The 22,149-nt window shown below is 36.4% G+C and overlaps 1 protein-coding gene and 1 non-coding gene across 2 annotated transcripts; one reads left to right on the top strand and one right to left on the bottom strand.

Moving 5' to 3' along the window:
- Positions 1-614: 614 nt before the first annotated feature.
- Positions 615-2,290, bottom strand: LOC114412431 (transcription factor MYB44-like). Its single transcript, XM_028376333.1, has one exon. The coding sequence runs from the start codon at positions 1,972-1,974 to the stop codon at positions 1,087-1,089; it is 888 nt and encodes a 295-aa protein (XP_028232134.1). The 5' UTR covers positions 1,975-2,290; the 3' UTR covers positions 615-1,086.
- Positions 2,291-20,996: 18,706 nt separating this feature from the next.
- On the top strand, positions 20,997-21,103 carry LOC114413920. The gene has a single exon (XR_003667060.1). It is a non-coding gene; the product is annotated as a small nucleolar RNA R71 (small nucleolar RNA).
- The last annotated feature ends 1,046 nt before the right edge of the window (positions 21,104-22,149 follow it).

The raw sequence follows: 22,149 nt of genomic DNA, 5'->3' as shown, positions 1-22,149 counted from the left end.
ACGCACTTGCATTTTTACCTTTAAATTTATTATTTTAAAATAAAAGACATTTAAATCTTTTTTTTTTATCTCAATCTTCAAAACATTTTTTATAAAAATTATAATAATATAGTAAAAAATCATTTATGATTTAAACTAAAATGAGAAAAATAGCAAAAAAGATTAAAAATTTAATAAAATTTATAATCATAATATGACGCCAAATATTGAAAATTTTTAATTTCAAATAATATTTAATTAAAATAACATCTAATTATTTAATTAATCTATTTTAGACATAAGAGTATTTAATAAAAATTCAAATAAATTTTAAAATTTCATAGTAAAAATCTATATAACTAATTTTAACCTTTTCAAATAATATAATTTTAATTTATAAGTTTTATTCACCACGTGTGTCGAAGGGAGGTTCAAATATTCAAAATATCTGGATAAACGGTCTCAACTGATTCCTAAAAGGCTAAAACACTCCAGGAGAGCTTAACCCCAATTTTTAGGTTGCAAAAAATCCGGTGCAAGATTATGCAGTAAACTGATTAACTAACTGCTTTCAGATCCATAAAAGGATAACAGACAAAAACTACTTTCAAACGAAGCACCGGTTTTCCTTTCTGTTGCTGCACTAAAACACTATTTGCTAATTTTGGATTTGAACGAAAACAAATATTTACATCATGCTTCTGCAGATATGAAAGTAAAATGAACTCAATATTGAAAATTTGAGGATATTTCATTCAATTTTTTAAATCCTACCCTTTCCTTTTTCTCCATCTAACCCCTCATTTTTATGTCTTTTCCAAACTAAATAGACCCTGAAGCACAGGATAATCCAAAGAGGTTCAGAACACAAGCCAAAGAAATTTCAAATTTGCCATGAAATTTCACTTTCCATCATTCCATTCCATGCTACTACTCTTGTCTTCTCTCGTCTCGTTCCCACTGTACACTATCCAATATTATTATTCCCTAAAAATAAAAATTAAAAAGGAAAACAGCTTCCTTCTTTTTTTTTTTTCTCTCTTCCCTCCCTTGATCGAAGTTCTTAATAAACCTCATTTTGTGAAAACACTAAATAGGTCATAATAATTACGAATCCACCCTGCTAATCCCAATTCGCTTCACCGACACGTTCCTAAACCCTTCCATCATTTCCATACCCTGAAAACACATCATCCCATTCTTCTGCTGCTCCATGTAACTCCTCACCTCCTTCCTTATCATCTCATGCATCACCGCCATAAACTCTCCACTCAAATTCAACGCTCCCAATCCAACCTCCGCCGGAACCGGTGCCGGAGCCGCAACGGTATTCACCGGCATCACCGGCACCGTAGTTGCGCGATTTGAAATTTCCGCCGACTCCACACCGGGAAGAGACAGCGACAGCGAAGTCGCGGGTCCGGCATCGTCGGCATCGTCTTGCGACGACGCCGTTTCAACAATCGGCCGAACCGGCACGGGGCGAAACACGTGCGAAGGAGAGACCGAGACCACGCCGGGAGCGCTGGACTCGCTGAAATCGGATCCGGAGGGGCTTCCGGGAGGAGGCACCGCCGCGCCGGCGCTGAAGGATCGCTTGAGCGGCCTCGGACTCACGGCGACGGCTTCATCACCCGCCATCATGAAGGACGCGCACTTGCGTTTTAGGGTTGAGTTCCAGTGATTCTTGATGGCGTTATCGGTGCGGCCCGAGAGGAGGCGCGCAATGGTGGCCCACTTGTTACCAAACCGGGCATGGGCCCGAATAATGGTCTCGTCCTCTTCCGGTGTGAAGGCCCGGTGCTCGACCTGGGGCGACAGCTGGTTGCACCACCGAAGCCTGCATGACTTCCCAGACCGGCCCGGAATGGACCTGCTGATGAGCGACCAGTTTCTGGGCCCGTGCCGCTCCACAAGCTTCTGAAGGGCCTCGTCCTCCTCCGGGCTCCACGGGCCCTTGATCCGGTCCATGTCCTTTCGGGCCACGGCTATCATGATAATACTATTATTATGCGATGGTTGATGAAATTGATGGTTGTGTTGATGAAATTGAAGAAGGGAATGAGGGAGGGAGGAAGGAAGGGAAGGGTCTGTGTTTGTGTTTGCGGTTGTTGGTGAGTTATTTTGTGGTGGAGCATTGGGTCGTTCGAGCGTGCTTGCGTTTCCTTATATCTGCCAGGGATAGGGGGTAAGGGAACCGGTTAACGTGGTTTCGCTTTTGCAGGTTTCAGCGTCGGTTGGAGTGATGATGGTACCGGTTGTATCTGGGAAGCGGTTGCCTCTGGAGTTGGGATACAGCTGTAATTGGACACGCGTCGCTTCTTAGGTTGCTCCCTTTACACAAGTCATCTCTACTTCCTCCTCTCATTTATCCTTTACAAAATAGATATAAATATGTTAGGGGTTTTGTAGGCCGTAGATCATCAATATCCGTAAAAATAAATAAATAATGTAACAGTTAATACGTTAAAATTGGAAAATATTGTCTGTTCATGGAATAGTCTTCTTTTTTTATAGTATTTTTTTAATTACTCTGTTGAATGCCTCTTCATGCAAAACAGCGCGTCCTCTGCACACGCAACGCTCCACTTAATTATAGTAGCCTCCAATTTTGAAATTCACTTTTGACTATGTTTTTTTCTTTTCTTTTTCTGGACGAGTTGGCTATAGGTAAGAGATACAGTAAATTTTGTAACTAATTAGAATGAAATTCTAATTCTGATAGTAAAATAATATAAAAATATCTAATGAATTGCATCCAATTTATTTTTTTATTTAAAGATAGACAGATTTTAGATGTAATTTTAAGTGTTTTTAATTAATATTAAAGTTTTGTTTCAGTAAATATCTTAACATTTAATGTAAATTTTTATTATTCAAATAATCAAATCAAAACTTTAAATTGGATCACACAACACTAAAATTTTAAGAATTTGTTTTGGCTTATAGAGAGGAAAGAAAACGTGAAATTGAGGTGTTTGGTGACGAGCGAGGGGATGTGCCGATGTGGACGTGAATAGAACAGTTGTGGAAGTTAACTAATGTGGACAAAGAAAACGCCGAGAACCAGAAATCTGAGGTTAAAATATTAATATTTTAGAGGGGAAAAGATAGAACGAAAAACGGAAAGTAGGAAAAAAAAAAGAGAGAGAGAGAGAGATAACGATGATAACGGTTGGGTGATGATAGCTGAGGTTCCTTGCTTGCTTGAGTTTGACTGAGGACTATTCCAGGCTGTATAGCATTTCGTGTGGGATATTTTGTTTCCCTTCAAGTTTGGTCCTTTTCTAAGGGAAAAAAATAGGGTGAAAAGGGCCCCAAACATGCCGTGGTGGCACAAAACGACAAGCTCGATCGCCGAATTTGAGCGCGAATCATTACTGCTTTCCTGTCAGTCCAGCCTGTATTCTTTACCTGCCTCCATCGCCTTCCCTCCACACACACCTGTCGGTCACTTCTTCTCATCTTCCTTACCAATATAATCCTCCTTATGCTTACATTACATTACATTTAAAACGCGAATTATTCACTGTTTATGTGTCATGTGTCAGTTACAATACACCAATAATAAAGTACTAGTAGTAGTATTAAATGATAATTAGTTAATTGGATTAGGGGATGTATAATTAAAGTAAGGTATAGGGAAAGGGCGAGAGAGAAAGTTGTCGGGTAGGATGGGGGTATGTTACTCACCATTCAAATGCCAAAGATATGATCAACAGATCCGTATCCAACCCCTTTCTGTTACTTTTACTTGTACCTCTTACCTATTGCTCCTGTCTCCATGTATTATAATATTTTTCATCTTTATTATACTTTACTTTTTTATCATATATAATTATTTGTTATAAGAAATTATGTTTCAAATAAAATTATTATTGATTGTAAAATTTTTCTTTTAATTACTTTAATATATTCACATATTTAAAATTTAAATTTAAAAATTCTAATTAAGTTCAGGTCTGTTAATTTATATACTTGATAGATTGATCTCCACTATACTATATTATTATTCTTAACTTCTTCTTAATTCGAAATCCGGATAGTCATATCCACACATGATAACATGAACAACCGTGATGTTATTATAATATCATTATAATTCCAGATACGATGTAGACATTCTGACATAACTATTTATAAATCAATTCTTCAAATTTGGCAAAGTAATTAGCATATATCAGAGTGTTGCGTCAATGTGTAATGTACGCAATAATCGTAGGATTTATTTATAAAGCATGATTAACAACATGTCTGTCGCTTGGAGGTTCACAAACTAGGATTAGTAGAATATGAGAAAATGTGTTTCTTGTCGCCAAAATACAACAAATGTTTTTGAATGAAGAAATAGTTATATTACAAGCTCAAGCGAATTTTACTTAAAATACTATATGTGTCGTCATGTTGCCATTTTAAATTGTGAAAACAAAAACAAAAACTTTTACCTAACTATCATATTAAATAAATAATCTTATAATCTTTTCTACGGGGATGCATCGTTGAAATATATATTTTTATAAAATATGTGGATAGATATTTACAGTAGCGGACAGCAAAATGAAAGTGATGTGTATAATTACAGTAAGCATCATTTTGAATTGGCATTTTCTGTATTGAGTGAAGGGAAACCGTAACGATAGAAGTGCTTTTATGAGACGGGGTTTCGAAAAGAAAATTTTCGATGGCGTAGCATTTTTCCCAAAACATGAAAAGGGATACGGAGAATTGTACTTTTGCACTATCGAAACCGTTGGGCCGAGACAGCTGTAATGTAATTATTAAGAGGACCGTGTGATTCACGCCTTTTCAACAACAAAAACAAAATGGATATTAACAGGTGCTAAACTAACTACTTAGGATTATCTATATATATATATATATATATATATATATATATATATATATATATATAAATAAAAATAAAACTAACTGCTTAGGAGAAAAGATGGAGGTGACATAAAAAAATCAGTTAAGTCACTGAATTTTTGTCTGGATAATTCAGAAAATTAATAAAATACTAACAAATTCGATTAAAAATCAGTTAAATAAGTTAAAAAGCGGTTTAAATTAGTAAGAATTAAATAAGAGTAGCTGTAAAAAATCAGTTTAAAAGTAATTTTGTATTAAAAAATTCTTTTATTTTCTATTTTTAAAAATTTTATTCTTTTATTTTTAAAAAAATCAAAACTAATGTAATATTATTTTAATTTTACTATGAAATTTTTATCCTATAAAATATGTAATATAATTTCATATTAATTTAAAATTTCACGTTATTTAATTTTTATAACCACACTAATTTATTATGTGATTTTAAAATATAGAATTTTTTACTGCAAAATATATAATTAGATTATTACCAATTAAACCTGATTAGATTATAATAGAATTAATAAATTGCTTAAATTATCAAATTTAAAGACATTGATCTATTGTTTATTTCATACTGCAGAATTTTTTTAAAAAAAAAATATTCCTACTGTAATTGAATAAGCTATTATAAATTATAAAATATTTTTTTCTAAATATTCAACGTAACTGGATATTTAAAATTGAATTAAACTAATAATAAAACTAGAAAAATTTCACATTAGTTGGTTAGGCATCCGATGATTTTTGTCTGTGGATATAAATCATATTCAATATATATATATATATATATATATATATATATATATATATATATATATATATATATATATATATATATATATATATATATATATATATATATATATATATATCTTTGATTAATCAATTTTAATAATTTAAAATGATAACATTAGTACTTTTAAATCTCGTAAAATATATTTAACGCGTTTACTTTCAATTCAATAAATAATTTTATTCTAATTTTTAATTAGTGTTTTATTTTGTATAATATTTTTAACTAGAAAAGGCATCATTAAATGTCTAAACAATCCTTTCCATTCATATCAGCACTCCAGCAATCACGTGATTGAGTGGCCTCGTCACGTGACCAGACGTCGCGCGCAAAGTAGACACACGTGGCATTTGCTCCCCTTGAAGCGGCAACACAAACTTGGGTCCAGTGGTGAATTACCAAAGTGCCCCTTGTGGCGTTGCGATTTTATCAAGTCTAAAACCGTTGAATCTGGAGATGTGTTGTCGATTCATCGTTGTCTTGGTTTTAGTGGAAAACGAAACGGTCTAATACCGGACGATCATGACGTACGGATGCTGAATAATTTCGTTTCAGGGCTCCCTCTCTCACATCACGTGATGCATCATCGCCAAGGTTGAATCATGTTCCTCGTCCTTATTTGTAATATTTTTTTTTTCAAATTTTTTATTTGGATGAAAAATAAATAACTAATATAGATAATAATTAATTCTTTTATTTTATTAAAGATGAAATAAAAACGTTCATTTTAAAAATAAAAAAATTATCTTGTTTAAATTTGAATTTTTTCTACATCTTCTTATAACTAAATAAGAGTTAAATACATTTTTCATGATTTTCTTATGTGAATTTATAGTGATGACAGTATTATAAACACGAAATTACAACTAAAGGTTTGAAGAAGTTAAACGAAATAGTTTTTAAATGTATAAGTTAATTTTAATTTAATTTTATTTCATTTTTTTCACGCAAATGTTGATTTACAGGTTTAGTAAAATATGGCCCGGATGAATAAGTATTTGTTGGAATAAGTATAAGTTGTTAATATAATTAGAGAGAACATAAGATTAAACTATTTTCATATAACATGAAAATTTTAATTTTATCATTCTTTTAAAATACAAAATTTTATTATCCTACTTTGTAATATGATAAGTTATTCAAAATAAAACTCAAATATTAAATATGTCATTATTTGATATTTATTAATTAACTTATTTGTTATTTTTATCAAATATTTTTAATTAACTTAGCTAATTTATAAGTTTTATTTAATTTTTAATTCCTAATTTATAACTTATAAGTTTTCAATCAGTTTATGGGTCAAGTTTATCCAACATAATAGATGATTTATAAGTTACTGGATAACTTATTGAAATGAGCTAAAAAGACATCATAAGGCATAAACTATTTTCATAAATTAAAAAAATAAATTATTTTCATAATTGACTCTAAAAATGGTAAGAAGAAAAGAATATCAAATATATAATATAATGATAAAAGAATGATAGTTGATATGATTAAAAGAGAATTTTTTTTTGTTAGTTGTGACTTGTGAGGATAGTATGTAAACTGTACATCTAAAGAAAATAAGAAAAAAAAAATATATTAAGAATGTTTAATTGAGAGAGTGAGAAAAAAATATTAAAAATGTCTAATTGAGAGAGTGAGAAAAATATTTAAAAAATATAAATTTTGTATTCTAATTTATAATATAAGGATAAATATTATCAAGCAAATAAAACAAATGTAGCATTAGTATATTTAACTTTACGCAAGAAAAAATAATTATAACAAAATTATAGATTTGTAAATTGAAGGAATAAGAAAGCCAATATTTTTAAGAGTGAATTACATTATTCTATCTTGAGATGATGTGCAAATACTAAACTGCATTCCCTTCGTATTTTAAAGCACATATTTCTTTCTTTTGACCTATTCGAGTAACTGACACTTAAATTTTTCGTTAAATTTCAATAACTATCGCTAAAAAAAATCATTAACAAATATTCTTCGCACAACCGGCTCACGAAAGATGCAAGTCCTACATTATCTTCCCTTTTTTTTTTTTGTTAAAATCCTCACTCTTCTCTCTTAACATTGTTATAGTAATACACATTTAAAATTTTATTTTTTATTATTGTTATATATATATATATATATATATATATATATATATATATATATATATATATATATAATATTTTATAACTTATATTATAATTTCTAGAGTTGATTAAATTTTAGTCTCTAAACAAAATATGGACCGACTGGTTAAAGTCTTTAATCTTTTATGCTGTCATAATTTCTAGTCTTTGTCAGTAGAATGTGTCGTTTAATGATGATATGGCGGACTCTAAGATTATCACATGTAATTTTTTAATTATTTAATGCATTTCAATTTTTGGTGGTTAAAAACAACCAAAAATTACTTGGGTATCTATTTGATTTGCATTAAAGGTATTCTCACAGCTAAAAAATTGCCAGAAATTGCTATTTAAGAATTTCAAACACAGAACAATGGCCTCAAAACCAAATTTACCTAGCACGCAACAAAAGCTATTAATCGAAGTTGATTTACTTTCTTTTGTTCAGGTGAAACACGAACTAAATTAATAATAAAACCAAACTATTGTGTAGATTTCTACCTCGAAACATTATTATGCATATCTTCTTCGTCACTTGAATCCAACTATGCAACATTCGAGGCTCAATTTCTTTTGCTAACAAAAACTAACAAAGTAATAATTAATATTTATCGATAAAAAGAAACATTCTTGTGGCATTTGTGTCTTTTAGGTTAAGCTCAATTACTTGCAAATTTGATTTTGGATTTTTGTTATTGGTTGCTTCAATTGTCTTGTTTTTAGTTTTAGGATTCTATAATATTAGGAAAGGCTACGCATGTGGATTATTGCAAAGTCTGGTTCAACACTCTCAAGGGATCAATTTTTAGCTATCTTCCTCTTATGGTGGCGTCGATCTAGACCTCGTCTAGGCAATTGTTTTCACAGAGCATGACGGTCGATGGAGAGCGTGATGGTTGTAGTTGATAGAGAGCGCGATAATGGCCTATTGTAATTCATGTAAGCTCCATTGGAGCTTGTAGGTCTAGGATCTTCTTCATCAATGAATTCCTTTGCTTCTTGAAAGATGAATAGCAGCGAAATGGAGAAGAAAGAGAGAGAGGAAACGCCACTTCAAGGAGAAGATGAGTCTAGAAGAAGCTCATCACCATAGGAGGCCATGGATAAGAGCTTGGAGGAAGAAGGAGATGAATGAAAGAAGAGGAAGAGAAGAGCACGAAATTTTATGCTCTAAAAGAGCTTTGAAATCCGAAGTTTAATTTTCAAATGATCAAAGTTGAAAAATGCACACATGACCTCTATTTATAGCCTAAGTGTCACACAAAATTGGAAGGAAATTTGAATTTCAATTTGTGGAGCCAAACTTTGGAGCCAAAATTTCACTAATTATGATTAGTGAATTTTAGTTATGGTTTAGCCCACTAATCCAAGATCAATTCCAAGATTCTCCACTAAGTGTGTTTAAGTGTCATGAGGCATGTAAAGCATGAATGACATGCACAAAGTGTGACTATATGATGTGGCAATGGGGTGTAGTAAGCAAATGCTCACCCCCCCTCTAAAATTTAATTGGATTGAGCTTCTACCAATTCAATTAAATTGATTTCCCAATACACACATCAAATATTCACTTAGTGCTTGTGAAATTACAAAATTACCCCTAATACAAAAACTAGTCTAGGTGCCCTAAAATACAAGGGCTGAAAAATCCTATATTTCTAAGGTACCCTACCTATATTATGGAGCCCTAAATACAAGGACCAAATATAATGAATCCTAGTCTAATATGTACAAAGATAATTAGATCCAACCTTGGCCCATGAGCTCAGAAATCTACCCTGAGGTTCATGAGAACCCTAGGGCCTTCTTCAGCAGCTCTAGCCCAATCCTCTTGGAACCTCTTGCTCATGGCTCTAGTGACTGGTCCCTTCCTAGGAAGGTTTGCATCATCCCCCCCCCCCTTGAAGAGGATTTGACCTCAAATCTGTTAGTTCCTCCTCCTCAATATCAGCTCCACCTGCAAAAGGAATTAAATCATAAATGTTAAAAGTGGTGCTGACTCCATACTCTTCTGGGAGGTCCAACCTAAAGGCATTGTTATTGATCCTCTCCAAAACCTGAAAAGGTCCATCCCCTCTAGGGCTAAGCTTGGATTTCCTTTTAGTAGGGAATCTATCCTTCCTAAGATGGAGCCAAACCTAGTCACCCTCATTAAGAACTAGCTCTTTTCTTCCTCTATTGCCTTTAGTTGAATACACCTTTGTTTGGTTCTCTATTTGGCTCTTAACCCTCTCATGCAATTTCTTTACAAACTCTGACCTAGATTCCCCTTTTTTATGTATAAAAGAAGTGTCCAGTGGGAGGGGAATGAGGTCTAACGGTGTTAGGGGATTAAACCCCTACAACCTCATATGGGGACTGCTTGGTGGTTCTATGAACCCCCCTGTTGTAGGCAAATTCTACATAAGGAAGATACTCATCCCAAGACTTATGGTTGCCTTTCAGAAGAGCCCTTAAAAGGGTGGATAAAGACCTATTTACTACCTCTGTTTGCCCATCAGTTTGTGGATGACAAGTGATAGAGAAAAGAAGTTTAGTTCCTAGCTTAGCCCATAAGGTTTTCCAGAAGTGGCTAAGGAACTTAGCATCTTTATCTGACACAATGGTCCTAGGCAAACCTTGAAGTCTCACAACTTCCCTGAAAAAGAGTTTTGAGATGTGGGAAGCATCATCCACCTTGTGGCATGGTATAAAGTGTGTCATCTTACTAAACCTATCCACCACCACAAAGATAGAGTCTACACCTCTTTGGGTTCTAGGAAGCCCAAGGACAAAGTCCATACTAATGTCTACCTAAGGTGCAGAGGGTAAGGGTGTGTATAGCCCATGAGGCATCACCCTAGACTTGGCTTGTAAACAAGCCACACACCTAGTGCAATGCTTATGGACATCTTTCTTCATATGGGGCCAATAAAACTTTTCTTTGAGTAAGACAAGGGTCTTGTCTATCCCAAAGTGGCCCATGAGCCCACCCTCATGGCTCTCTTTCACAAGTAATTTCCTAATGGATCCTTGGGGTATGCAAAGCTTTCCCTCTTTGAACAGATACCCCTCAGCCAAATAGAATCCATCTTGGGCCTTTTTCCCACAACTCTCATAAATGGGAGAGAAATGTTCATCTAAAGCATACAAGTCTCTAATATTATCAAATCCTAAAATTTGAGCTCCTATGGAGCAAAACAATGTGTGTCTCCTAGAGAGGGCATTAACTATCACATTTGTTTTTCCCTTTTTGTATTTGATAACATATGGAAATTGCTCTAGGTACTCTACCCATTTTGCATGCCTTTTGTTTAACTTGCTTTGCCCTCTAATGTACTTAAGTGATTGATGATCACTATGAATGACAAATTCCTTGGAAACAAGGTAATGTTCCTAAGTTTGGAGGGCTCTTATTAAGGCATAAAGCTCTTTATCATAGGTAGGGTAGTTGAGGGTGGCACTATGAAGTTTTTCACTAAAAAAAGCAATAGGGTGCCCACCTTGTAACAATACAGCTCCAACTCCAACTCCAGAGGCATCACATTCTAGTTCAAAAGTTTTAGAAAAGTCAGGAAGAGTTAGAACAGGTGCCTTAGTAAGCTTTTCTTTGAGCCAAGCAAAGGTTTGCTCTTGTTTTTCACCCCAGGTAAATGTCACATTCTTCTTCACCAGCTCATTGAGAGGTGATGCAATTATAGAGAAATTAGGAACGAACCTTCTATAGAAGCTTGCAAACCCATGGAAGCTGCTAATATCTCCCACACTTTTTGGGGTGAGCCATTCTTGGATGGCCTTGATTTTCTCAAGTTTCACTTGGACCCCATTTCTACCAACTACAAACCCTAAGAAAACTATATTATCTACACAAAAAGTACACTTCTCTATATTTGCATAGAGGGTGTTTTTCCTAAGGACTGAAAGAACTTGCCTGAGATGTCCTAAGTGATCATCTAGGCTCCTACTGTACACTAAAATATCATCAAAATAAACAACTACAAATCTACCTATGAAATCCCTTAAGAAATGATGCATAAGCCTCATAAAGGTGCTTGGTGCATTAGTGAGCCCAAAAGGCATCACTAGCCATTCATACAAACCAAACTTGGTCTTGAAAGCGGTTTTCCACTCATCACCCTTTTTCATCTTGATTTGGTGATAACCACTTTTAAGATCAATTTTTGAAAAAATATTGGCACTATGCAACTCATCAAGCAAATCATCAAGTCTAGGAATAGGGTGCCTATACTTTACAGTGATGTTGTTGTTGACCCTGCAATCTGTGCACATTCTCCATGTACCATCCTTTTTGGGCACCAACAACACTGGCACAACAAATTGGCTTAGGCTTTCTTGGACCCAGCCCTTCTCCAACAATTCTTTAACCTGAGACTCTATCTCCTTAGTCTCCTGAGGGTTAGTCCTATAGGCTGGCCTATTAGGAAGGCTTGCTCCTGGGACTAAATCTATTTGGTGTTCTATTCCCCTTAAAAAAGGTAGCCCAGGGGGGTATCTCTTTGGGAAATATATCACCAAATTCATGTAAGAGTTCTTGGACCTTTGGGGGTAAGGTCTCAAATGTAGGAATTGTGGCAGTGCTAAGGGATGTTTCCCTTGATAAGAGAAGGTAGAAAGATTGTTTAAGAAGGAGTGCTCTTTTAATATCACCTTATGTTGAAAAATGATTTTCCTTCTTAACAATCTTCTTGGAGGAATCCTTTTCCTATTTTTCCTTCCCCTTGGCCTTTGAAGACAAGGCCTTACTATCCTTCTTTTTCTTTTGTTTTTCTAGTTTTTCTTCCTCAACCCTCTTATCTTTCATATTTAGTTGATCTTTGGTCACCTGTGAAGGTGTTTGAGGATGCAACACAAATTTAGAGCCAAGGTGGGTAAGGGTAATCTCATTAGTTAGGCCATTGTAAATGATCTTCCTATCAAATTGCCACGGCCTTCCTAAAAGAATATGTCCTGCCTCAATGGGAACTATATCACAATTAACTTAATCCTTATATGTCTCAATGGAGAAAGGTACCTTCACTTATTGGTTAACTATCATTTCCCCTTGCTCATTGAGCCATTAAAGTTTATAAGGTTTTGGGTGGGGAATGATAGTGAGGTTCAACTTGGAAACTAATCTTGTGCTACAACAATTGCAACAAGATCCACTATCCACAATGAGAGAATAAGTTTTATCTAAAATTTTGCATCTTGTATGAAATATGTTCTCTCTTTGGGATTGAGATAGATCACAAGATTGACCTCCAAGGATCCTTCTAACCATTAAGAGGTCACCTTCTTCATGGAGGTAGACTTCCTCACTAGACTCTTCACCCCTTCCTTCATCTTCACTTCCACTAGAGGAAGGGAAAGAAGTAGTCTTCTCTTGACTACTATAAATGTCTTGATTCCTCATGATCATGGTTTTCTTTGTGGGGCATTGAGAGGCAATGTGACCTCTCCCAAGACATTTGAAGCATTTAATGTTGCTAGTCTTTTCTTGGAAACTAGTTTTGGGGGTGTATTTCTCTATGGTCTTACCCTTATCTTCCTTGGGTTTTGAAGGTGCAGCCCCCAAAATTCCATGGGCTTGGTCCTTCTGATCGAGGCCGTACCCGAATGAAATAAACATGAAAATGCAGTAACTAGGAAGTGATCCTAGGTCGTTTCCCAACGAGCAGTGACAAGCCAAATGTTCATAATATACTTGCAGTAATAGTAACGATGGGGGGGGGGGGGGTTTGTTTGTTTTGTGATTAAAGAGCAGAACAAGTAAACTGGAATACGAAACTACTAATATTAAAAACGGGTTGTTTCCTCTGATTCAGAAGCCATTCTCTTATCCTGGGTTATGGAGAATTCGTCCCTAACAGTCAACCACTTAATCCAACCCTATTTCAATTTACTAAGCGAAAATCAACTTAGGGTTTTCAATACGTGATTAGGCACCACATACACTAGTTAGCCCTTCGTCCATTAAGCATGAACGCAAGTTAGGCTCAGAGGCAATTAATCGAACACGAAGCGTGCACTGATTAATATTCACGAATTTGGGATACTGGTGAAGGGAGAACTGCCAGGAAACCACATTACAAGCGAAACCTCAAAGAGAGTTGGGCTTCGTCCTCAAAAGGAAACAACACCAGAAAATCTAGCCTTCCATGGATTCAAACAGAAAACGCAATTGAAACATGAAGCAGAAACGTAAATGAACGGAAACGTAAATGAACAGAAACGTAAACGAACAGAAATGTAAAATGGAACAGAAACGTAAATGAGAGTAGAAGAAGAAGCAAGAATGAAATTGTAATTAGAAGCAGAAAACGTAAAATTGCATTACGAACTCAGAAGCATCAAAACAGAAAAAAACGAAAACCCTAAAACAAAGCTCTGAATAATGAATAGCATAACAGAATAGAATGCCCTACACGAATCCCAAGGCACCTATTTAAAAAGAGTCACTCAAAGTCACTGGGTCCTATTACAATACTCTGACCCCAAAACGAAATAAACATTGAACAACATAAAATAAAATTGCGAAATTTCCTAATTAGAAATTAACTAAGATAAGCGCTGCTTTATTTGCCCTCTTCAAGTCCACAACCAAAATCCGGATTAAGCCCAATGTTTCATTAATTCCTGAAATTAGATTAAAAACATCAAATTAGCTAAATGAGCCCAAATAATAAAACTGCCTAATTAATTGACAATTAAGACCAATAAATAATTAAAATGGTGCAAAAAGGGTTTAGAAAATAGAAGAAAATGATGGCACATCAAAACCCCCCATACTTAGCCTTTTGCACTCCTGGGCAAAATGAAACAAAGAACAAAATCCAAGGATATCAGAGGGAGACAAACAAAAACATTCACATATTTCTCAATGAACATCAGGGAATGAAAGGAATGGGTAACATAAGGAGATCCAAAAAGTCAAGACATTCATGAAAATCATCCAAGCAACCCAATCATGGCAAAATAGTTAATCAGCTCAAGAATGAAAAGTGATAAAGCCTCACAAGATATACACTCTATCTCTCAAGTGTCTAGGCTACTATTTACCCTCAAAGCACCCATGAAAGCAAACACCACATAAACTTGGCAAGATTCTAAAATTGACAATCAACCCATAAACACGAGCACATGAGGATCAAAAGGTCTTTTAAGGTTGTAATGGGGCCAAGGACAAGGTATGGAGAAATATGGAATAAGTGGCTAAATCCCAAAGGAATAGAGGAGCAAAGGGGAATAAGTGCATATTAAGAAAAAAATAAAAAGAAGTAAAGATAAAAATTAAACATGAAGAGTAGAACCAAGAGTTTCATCATTCTTGTGCCATTTAAGATCTTATTCACTCAACTTTATTGCTTTTCTTTTTCTTTTTTCGAATTTTTTTTTTTTTACTCTTTAGCCTTTGAGAAACAACATTTCATTCAGCATGCCCAACATTTAACCAATATACAATGTACATCAAGTATGGCCCAAAATACATCATGAAGCATAGCCAACAAAACAAGTTGTCCAATGAAACAAAAACCCCCCACACTTATTCCCAAAACAATTCCAAAGCTCCAAAATTCCTTAAGGATATGGTAATATCATGGTTTTTCACTTAAGGCTTGTAGTGAGCTTCAAAACAAGGAAAGGGACACAAGGCTCAAAAGGGCTATCAAAGGAATTAATTCAAGGTAAGTCCATTTGGCTAGAAGCTTATAAGAACAAAATTGCCTTAATCATTTCCAAATATGTATGTGAATTAGGACGCATCAACAAGAATCAAGCCAAGGCTATTGTGCAAGCAATCAATGGAGCAAAACACACCAAATGATTATAATGATGGATGGCTCAAATTCTCACAAAGGTAAAATCATCACTTTCAAATTGAGTTTTCAAAACTATCATGACATGTAGAGAAGAATCAAGGATTTCAAGTCACAAAATGTCAAGAACTTTTATTTTCAAAACAATTACCCATTTCTTGAACATATCCTATAATTCAAAGAAAAACATGCAAAGTCGTACGTGCACACAAAATTGACCCAAAATATTAAACTAAAAATCCGACGAAACTAACAACATTAACAAATTAACACAACTAACAAATTAACAAAACCAACAAAACTAGCAAAACCAAAGAACACTCCCCCCCCCCCCCCCATACTTAAACAACACATTGTCCTCAATGTAGCACAATTAAAAGATTAAAAACAATTAAATCATCAAAGAGAATCGGACAAGTGTAATAAAAGCAAAGAAGGAGATAGGAAAAGAAAAACTCCCTAAGTCATGGTGGAGGAAGAGTAGGGTGGAGTAAGGAAGTCTCTTCCACCACTACGTCCACTAAAGAAGGGTTCGTGAGGAATGGCTTAAGTCGATGTCCGTTGACCTTGAAGCTCTTGTTTGTGGAGTCGCTTTTGATCTCAACTGTACCATAAGGAAAAACATTAGTAACAACAAAAGGACCAATCCACTTAGACCTCAACTTACCACTCATGAGTCCAAGCCTAGAATTATACAATAACACTTTTTGCCCAACCACGAAGTCTTTTTTAACTATCATGCTATCATGGAACTTCTTGGTCTTTTCTTTGTAGAACTTGGCATTCTCGTAGGCTTCTAGGCGGATTTCATCTAACTCACTCAGTTGCAACTTCCTTTCCTCGCCAGCTTGATCCATAGAGAAGTTGCAAGTCTTCACTGCCTAGTATGCTTTGTGCTCAATTTCCACTGGAAGATGACATGCCTTTCCAAAGACAACCCGATAAGGAGACATTCCTATGGGTGCTTTGTAGGCAGTCCGATGTGCCCAGAGAGCATCATCAAGCCTGGTACTCCAATCTTTCCTGCTTGGTTGCACAATCTTCTCTAGAATTCTCTTGATTTCCCTGTTAGAAATTTCTGCCTGTCCATTAGTTTGGGGGTGGTATGGTGTGGATACCCTGTGTACCACCCCGTACTTTTTAAGCAAGGCATGCCTTGTCCTGTTGCAAAAATGGGTTCCTTGATCACTAACAATTGCTTTAGGTACTCCAAACCTGCAAAACAAATTAGACCTGACAAAGTCTGCGACAACTTTAGCATCATTAGTTCTAGTGGGCTTGGCTTCCACCCATTTTGAAACATAATCAACTGCAAGGAGAATGTAAACATAACCAAAAGAGACAGGAAAAGGACCCATGAAATCTATACCTCAGACGTCAAACACCTCACAGAATAGCATAGGTTGCTGAGGCATTTGTTGTCGCCATGTAAGTGTATTTCCTGCTCTCTGACACTGCTCACAAGTGCTGCAGATCTTCCACGCATCTTTAAAGATGGTGGGCCAATAAAAACCACAATCAAGCACTTTGCGAGCTGTCCTTTGAACACCAAGATGACCTCCCGGTGCGGAAGAATGACAGAACTGCAGGACTGAGTCAGTCTCATGATCTGGAATGCACCGTCTAATGACCTGATCACTGCACAATTTCCACAAGTAGAGGTCATCCCAAATAAAATGCTTAGGATCACTTTTAATCTTATCTTTTTGGGCCTTAGATGCTAAGGGAGGAAAAACAGAGGCAACTAAATAATTGACAATGTTAGCAAACCAGGGAGTAGAAAGAGAGTCAGAAATACTATACAATATATACAAATGATCATCCGGGAAATCATCCCGAATAGGTGAATCTGCATCAGAGACACGTTCGATCCGACTCAAATGATCAGCAACTAGATTTTGTGCTCCGCTCCTATCACGGATCTCCAAGTCAAACTCTTGGAGCCAGAGCATCCATCGGATCAACCTAGGCTTAGAATCAGCCTTCTTCAACAAGTACTTTAGAGCTGCATGGTCAGTATAAACAATAATGCGAGTACCAAGGAAATAAGATCGAAATTTTTCAAGAGCAAAAACTATGGCTAGAAGCTCTTTCTCAGTAGTAGTATAATTTGCTTGGGCAACATCTAAAGTCCTAGAAGCATAATATATCACCCTGGGCAATTTATCAATTTTCTGAGCAAGGACAGCCCCCAATGCATAATTTGATGCATCACACATAAGCTCAAAAGGGGTTGTCCAATCGGGTGCCTGGATGATGGGGGTGGTAGTCAACGCTCTTTTGAGGCAATCAAAAGCCTCTTTGCATCTGTCATTAAAGTCAAACTCCACCTCCTTTTGCAACAAGTTGGACAGTGGAAGGGCTACTTTGCTAAAATCCCTTATAAAGCGCCTGTAGAATCCTGCATGACCAAGAAAAGATCGCACCTCTCGCACACAAGAGGGGTAAGGCAATTGTGAAATAACAGAAATTTTTGCAGGATCTACTTCAATACCCTTATTGGAAATAATGTGGCCTAAAACTATACCTTGCTCAACCATAAAATGACATTTTTCAAAATTTAGAACAAGGTTAGTTTCAATGCATCTATTCAAAACTTTTTCCAAACTATTCAAACAACCATCAAAAGAGGATCCATATACAGTGAAATCATCCATAAACACCTCTATGCAATTTTCTAAAAAATCACTGAAAATACTAATCATGCACCGCTAGAAGGTACCAGGGGCATTGCACAGGCCGAAAGGCATCCTCCTATAAGCAAAAGTGCCGAAGGGGCAGGTGAATGTGGTCTTTTCCTGATCCTCAGGAGCAATAGTAATTTGCATATAACCAGAAAAATCATCAAGGAAACAGTAGTGGGATTTACCTGCCAGGCGTTCAAGCATCTGGTCAATGAATGGCAGGGGAAAATGGTCCTTTTTGGTAACCTGGTTCAGCCTCCTATAGTCAATGCAGACTCTCCAACTGTTCTGCACCCGAGTAGGAATCAACTCCTCCTTCTCATTTCTGATCACTGTGAGGCCAGTCTTCTTCGGGACTACCTGGACGGGACTCACCCATTGGCTATCGGAGATAGGATAAATGATTCCAGCTTGCAAAAGCTTGGTTATCTCCTTCTTTACTACATCAAGAATCACCGGGTTGAGTCTTCTCTGTGGTTGTCTTACTGGTTTAGCTCCATCCTCTAAATTTATTCGATGCATACATGTGGATGGGCTAATACCAGGAATGTCCGCCAGGGTCCAGCCTATAGCCTTCTTATGCTTCTTGAGAACTGACAACAACTTCTCCTCTTGCTCATCAGCAAGGGAGGCAGATATAATCACTGGAAAACTCTTGCTATCATCCAAGTAAGCGTATTTTAAACTTGATGGCAGAGGCTTCAATTCTGGTGTGGTCGGCTGGACAATGGTAGAAGGAGATGGTTTCTCAGCCTTTACCTCATAAAGAAAGTCAGAGGTATGTGTAATTCCTGAAACATGGTTAGTCCTATCTGACTCTATAAAATCAATCTCAAGAGGTAAAACACAACCACCAGGCATGCAATCAATATCACTCTCAGATTCACTCTCAGCATCAAATTCAGACATATGATCAACTACAATTTCAGACTCAATGCATGAAGAGTGAGAGGCATGCAGATTAGAATAAAGATCAGTCATGTATTCATCAACAACATGGTCAATTATTTCAGCACGAAATACAGAAAGATCTTCATATGGGTATTTCATAGCATCCAGAATATTAAAATGAACAGTTATGTCACCAAATTCCATAGACAGTGTGCCTGCACAAACATCTATCTTAGTTCTAGCAGTTTTCATAAAGGGTCTTCCTAGAATGATGGGAACTGATCCTTGAGAAAATCCATCTTCCATATTCAAAATATAAAAATCAACAGGGAAAATCAGTTCACCAACTCTAACTAAGACATCTTCTATGAAACCAACAGGGTAGGCAACACTTCTATTAGCTAAATGAATTACCACATCAGTTGACTGCAAGGGGCCTAGAGATAGAGAATTAAAAATAGACAGAGGCATAACACTAACAGAAGCTCCTAAATCTAGCATGGCATTGTCAAACTTATTATTCCCTATGATACAAGGTATGCTAAATGTACCTGGATCTTTGCATTTTTCAGGAATTTGAGGAACAGATTTACCAATCAATGCGGAGACATTTCTGCCCATGCTAATTCGTTCACTTCCTTTAAGCTTCCGCTTATTAGTGCACAGCTCCTTCAAGAATTTGGCATATCTTGGAATTTGCTTTATTGCATCCAACAGAGGTATGTTTACCTCTACTTTTCTAAACGTTTCCAAGATCTCTTTCTCTGCCTCTTCCATTTTTTTGTTGGAAACTGCTCTTGGAGGGAATGGAAGAGGGGGAATGTGCTGCTTCTGCAAATCAGAATTACCTGTGGAAGAAGATTCACCTGCACAGAAATTGTTAGGTAAATTTTTGTCATCACCTTTTTCTGGAATAGAGTGAAGTTTGGCAGGTTCATTTGCAGATGAGGAAGGTGCTACGGGTTGAGGTCCTTGACACTGCTTTCCCGACCTCAATGAAATGGCACTGACATTTTTGGGATTTTGGACAGCTTGAGAAGGCAGCTTGTCAGAATTCTGGGACTGTTGTTGATTCAATTGGGTAGCTAATTGTCCCATCTGATTGGTTAAGCTCTGAATGGAGGCTCTAGTCTCTTGCTGAAACTGCATGTTCTGCATAGTCATTTGCCTCACAAGTTCTTCGAGGGAAGGTTGTGGAGGGGCCTCAACTGTTGGCTGTTTCTGGGGTTGTTGTTGTTGTTGGATTGGTGGAGGAATGTATGGTCTGCTTGGGCCAGCAGCATTTTGGAAGGAAGGAGTAGGCTGTTGTTGTTGTTGCTGAGGGCTGGACCATCTGAGGTTAGGGTGATTCCTCCATTCAGGGTTGTATCTGTTGTTGGAAAGGTCATAATTGTTCTGCTGTGGTTGATTTTGCTGCTGAGGTTGAGGAGGTCTATTGTAAATATTTGCAGCATAAGCTTCAGGCTGCTCAATTGCTCCAGGTTGCTGCATGGAAGGGCAAAGGTCTGTATGGTGGTCAGCAGAGGAGCACAAACCACAAACCCTTGCAACAGGTACAGATTTCTGATTCAAGGCCAGCTGGGTTACCAAGTTAACCAATGCATCCAGTTTGCCTTCAAGCTTCTTAGTTTCAGATGATGCAGATGGGTTTGTAGCTACCTCATGCACTCCTCTAATGACTATGGCATCATTTCTGGCGCTAAACTGCTGGGAGTTGGAAGCCATCTTCTCAATTAAATTTCTGGCTTCAGCAGGAGTCATGTCTCCAAGGGCTCCACCACTGGCAGCATCTATCATACTTCTCTCCATATTACTGAGTCCTTCATAAAAATATTGGAGAAGAAGCTGTTCTGAAATCTGATGGTGGGGGCAACTGGCACATAGTTTCTTAAATCTCTCCCAGTACTCATACAGGCTCTCTCCACTTAGTTGTCTAATACCTGAGATATCCTTCCTGATGGCTGTGGTCCTGGAAGCAGGGAAAATTTTTTCTAAGAATACTCTCTTAAGGTCATCCCAACTCGTGATGGACCTTGGAGCAAGGTAATACAGCCAGTCCTTTGCCACTCCCTCTAATGAATGAGGAAAAGCCTTTAGAAATATGTGATCCTCTTGGACATCTGGGGGTTTCATGGTGGAGCAGACAATGTGAAATTCTTTCAAATGTTTGTGCGGGTCTTCACCTGCAAGGCCATGAAACTTTGGAAGCAAATGAATCAATCCAGTTTTAAGAACATATGGGACATCCTCATCAGGGTATTGGATGCACAAGCTTTCGTAGGTGAAATCAGGTGCATCCATTTCCCTTAGAATCCTCTCACGGGGTGGAGGTTGTGCCATGTTCTCAGAATGTGCAAAATCAGAATGCTCAAAATTATAATGCTCAAGATCAGGATGTTCAAAATCACCAATAACAGAATGCACAGATTCACCAGTAATGGAATGCTCAGAATGATCAAAAGGTATAAAATGATGCCTAACTAATCTATGAAATGTCCTATCTATCTCAGGATCAAAGGGTTGTAAGTCAGATGGATTGCCTCTAGTCATACACTACATTCAGCATGCACACAACTAGTTGCCTTGTCGTGTAAATAAAGGTGTAGGTTTGAACTAAAGCTACCCTCAAATGATATCCAAATGACTTGAAATTTTGTGAGCAACCTTATAAAATGATGAGAAGATAGCACAAAAAATTTCAGACAAAAATTCAAAGTCTAACTATGAAAGCTAAAAATGGTAAGTTAAGAAAAATAAGTGAATAAAACTTGAAAAATAAAAAACTTTTGACAGAATCGCTTTTTTTGGACGATGGAGACCTCAGCCGGCTTATGGCCAGCAGCCATGGCGTAGGAAATTTTTTTCTACCCCAAATGCATATATAATAATTGCGATTCTGATAACCGGAGCAAAAGTTATGGTCGTTTGAAGTTTTGACAAACACAAAATTTGCTAGTTTTTTGGAACTTTCAAATCTGACCAAACTAAAGGCTCTAGCTATTTTTCCC

The sequence above is a fragment of the Glycine soja genome, chromosome 5 (assembly GCF_004193775.1).
Source record: "Glycine soja cultivar W05 chromosome 5, ASM419377v2, whole genome shotgun sequence".
Taxonomy (NCBI): domain Eukaryota; kingdom Viridiplantae; phylum Streptophyta; class Magnoliopsida; order Fabales; family Fabaceae; genus Glycine; species Glycine soja.
Note: the sequence above shows the minus strand (reverse complement) of the source record. Positions and strands in the feature narration are given on the sequence as shown.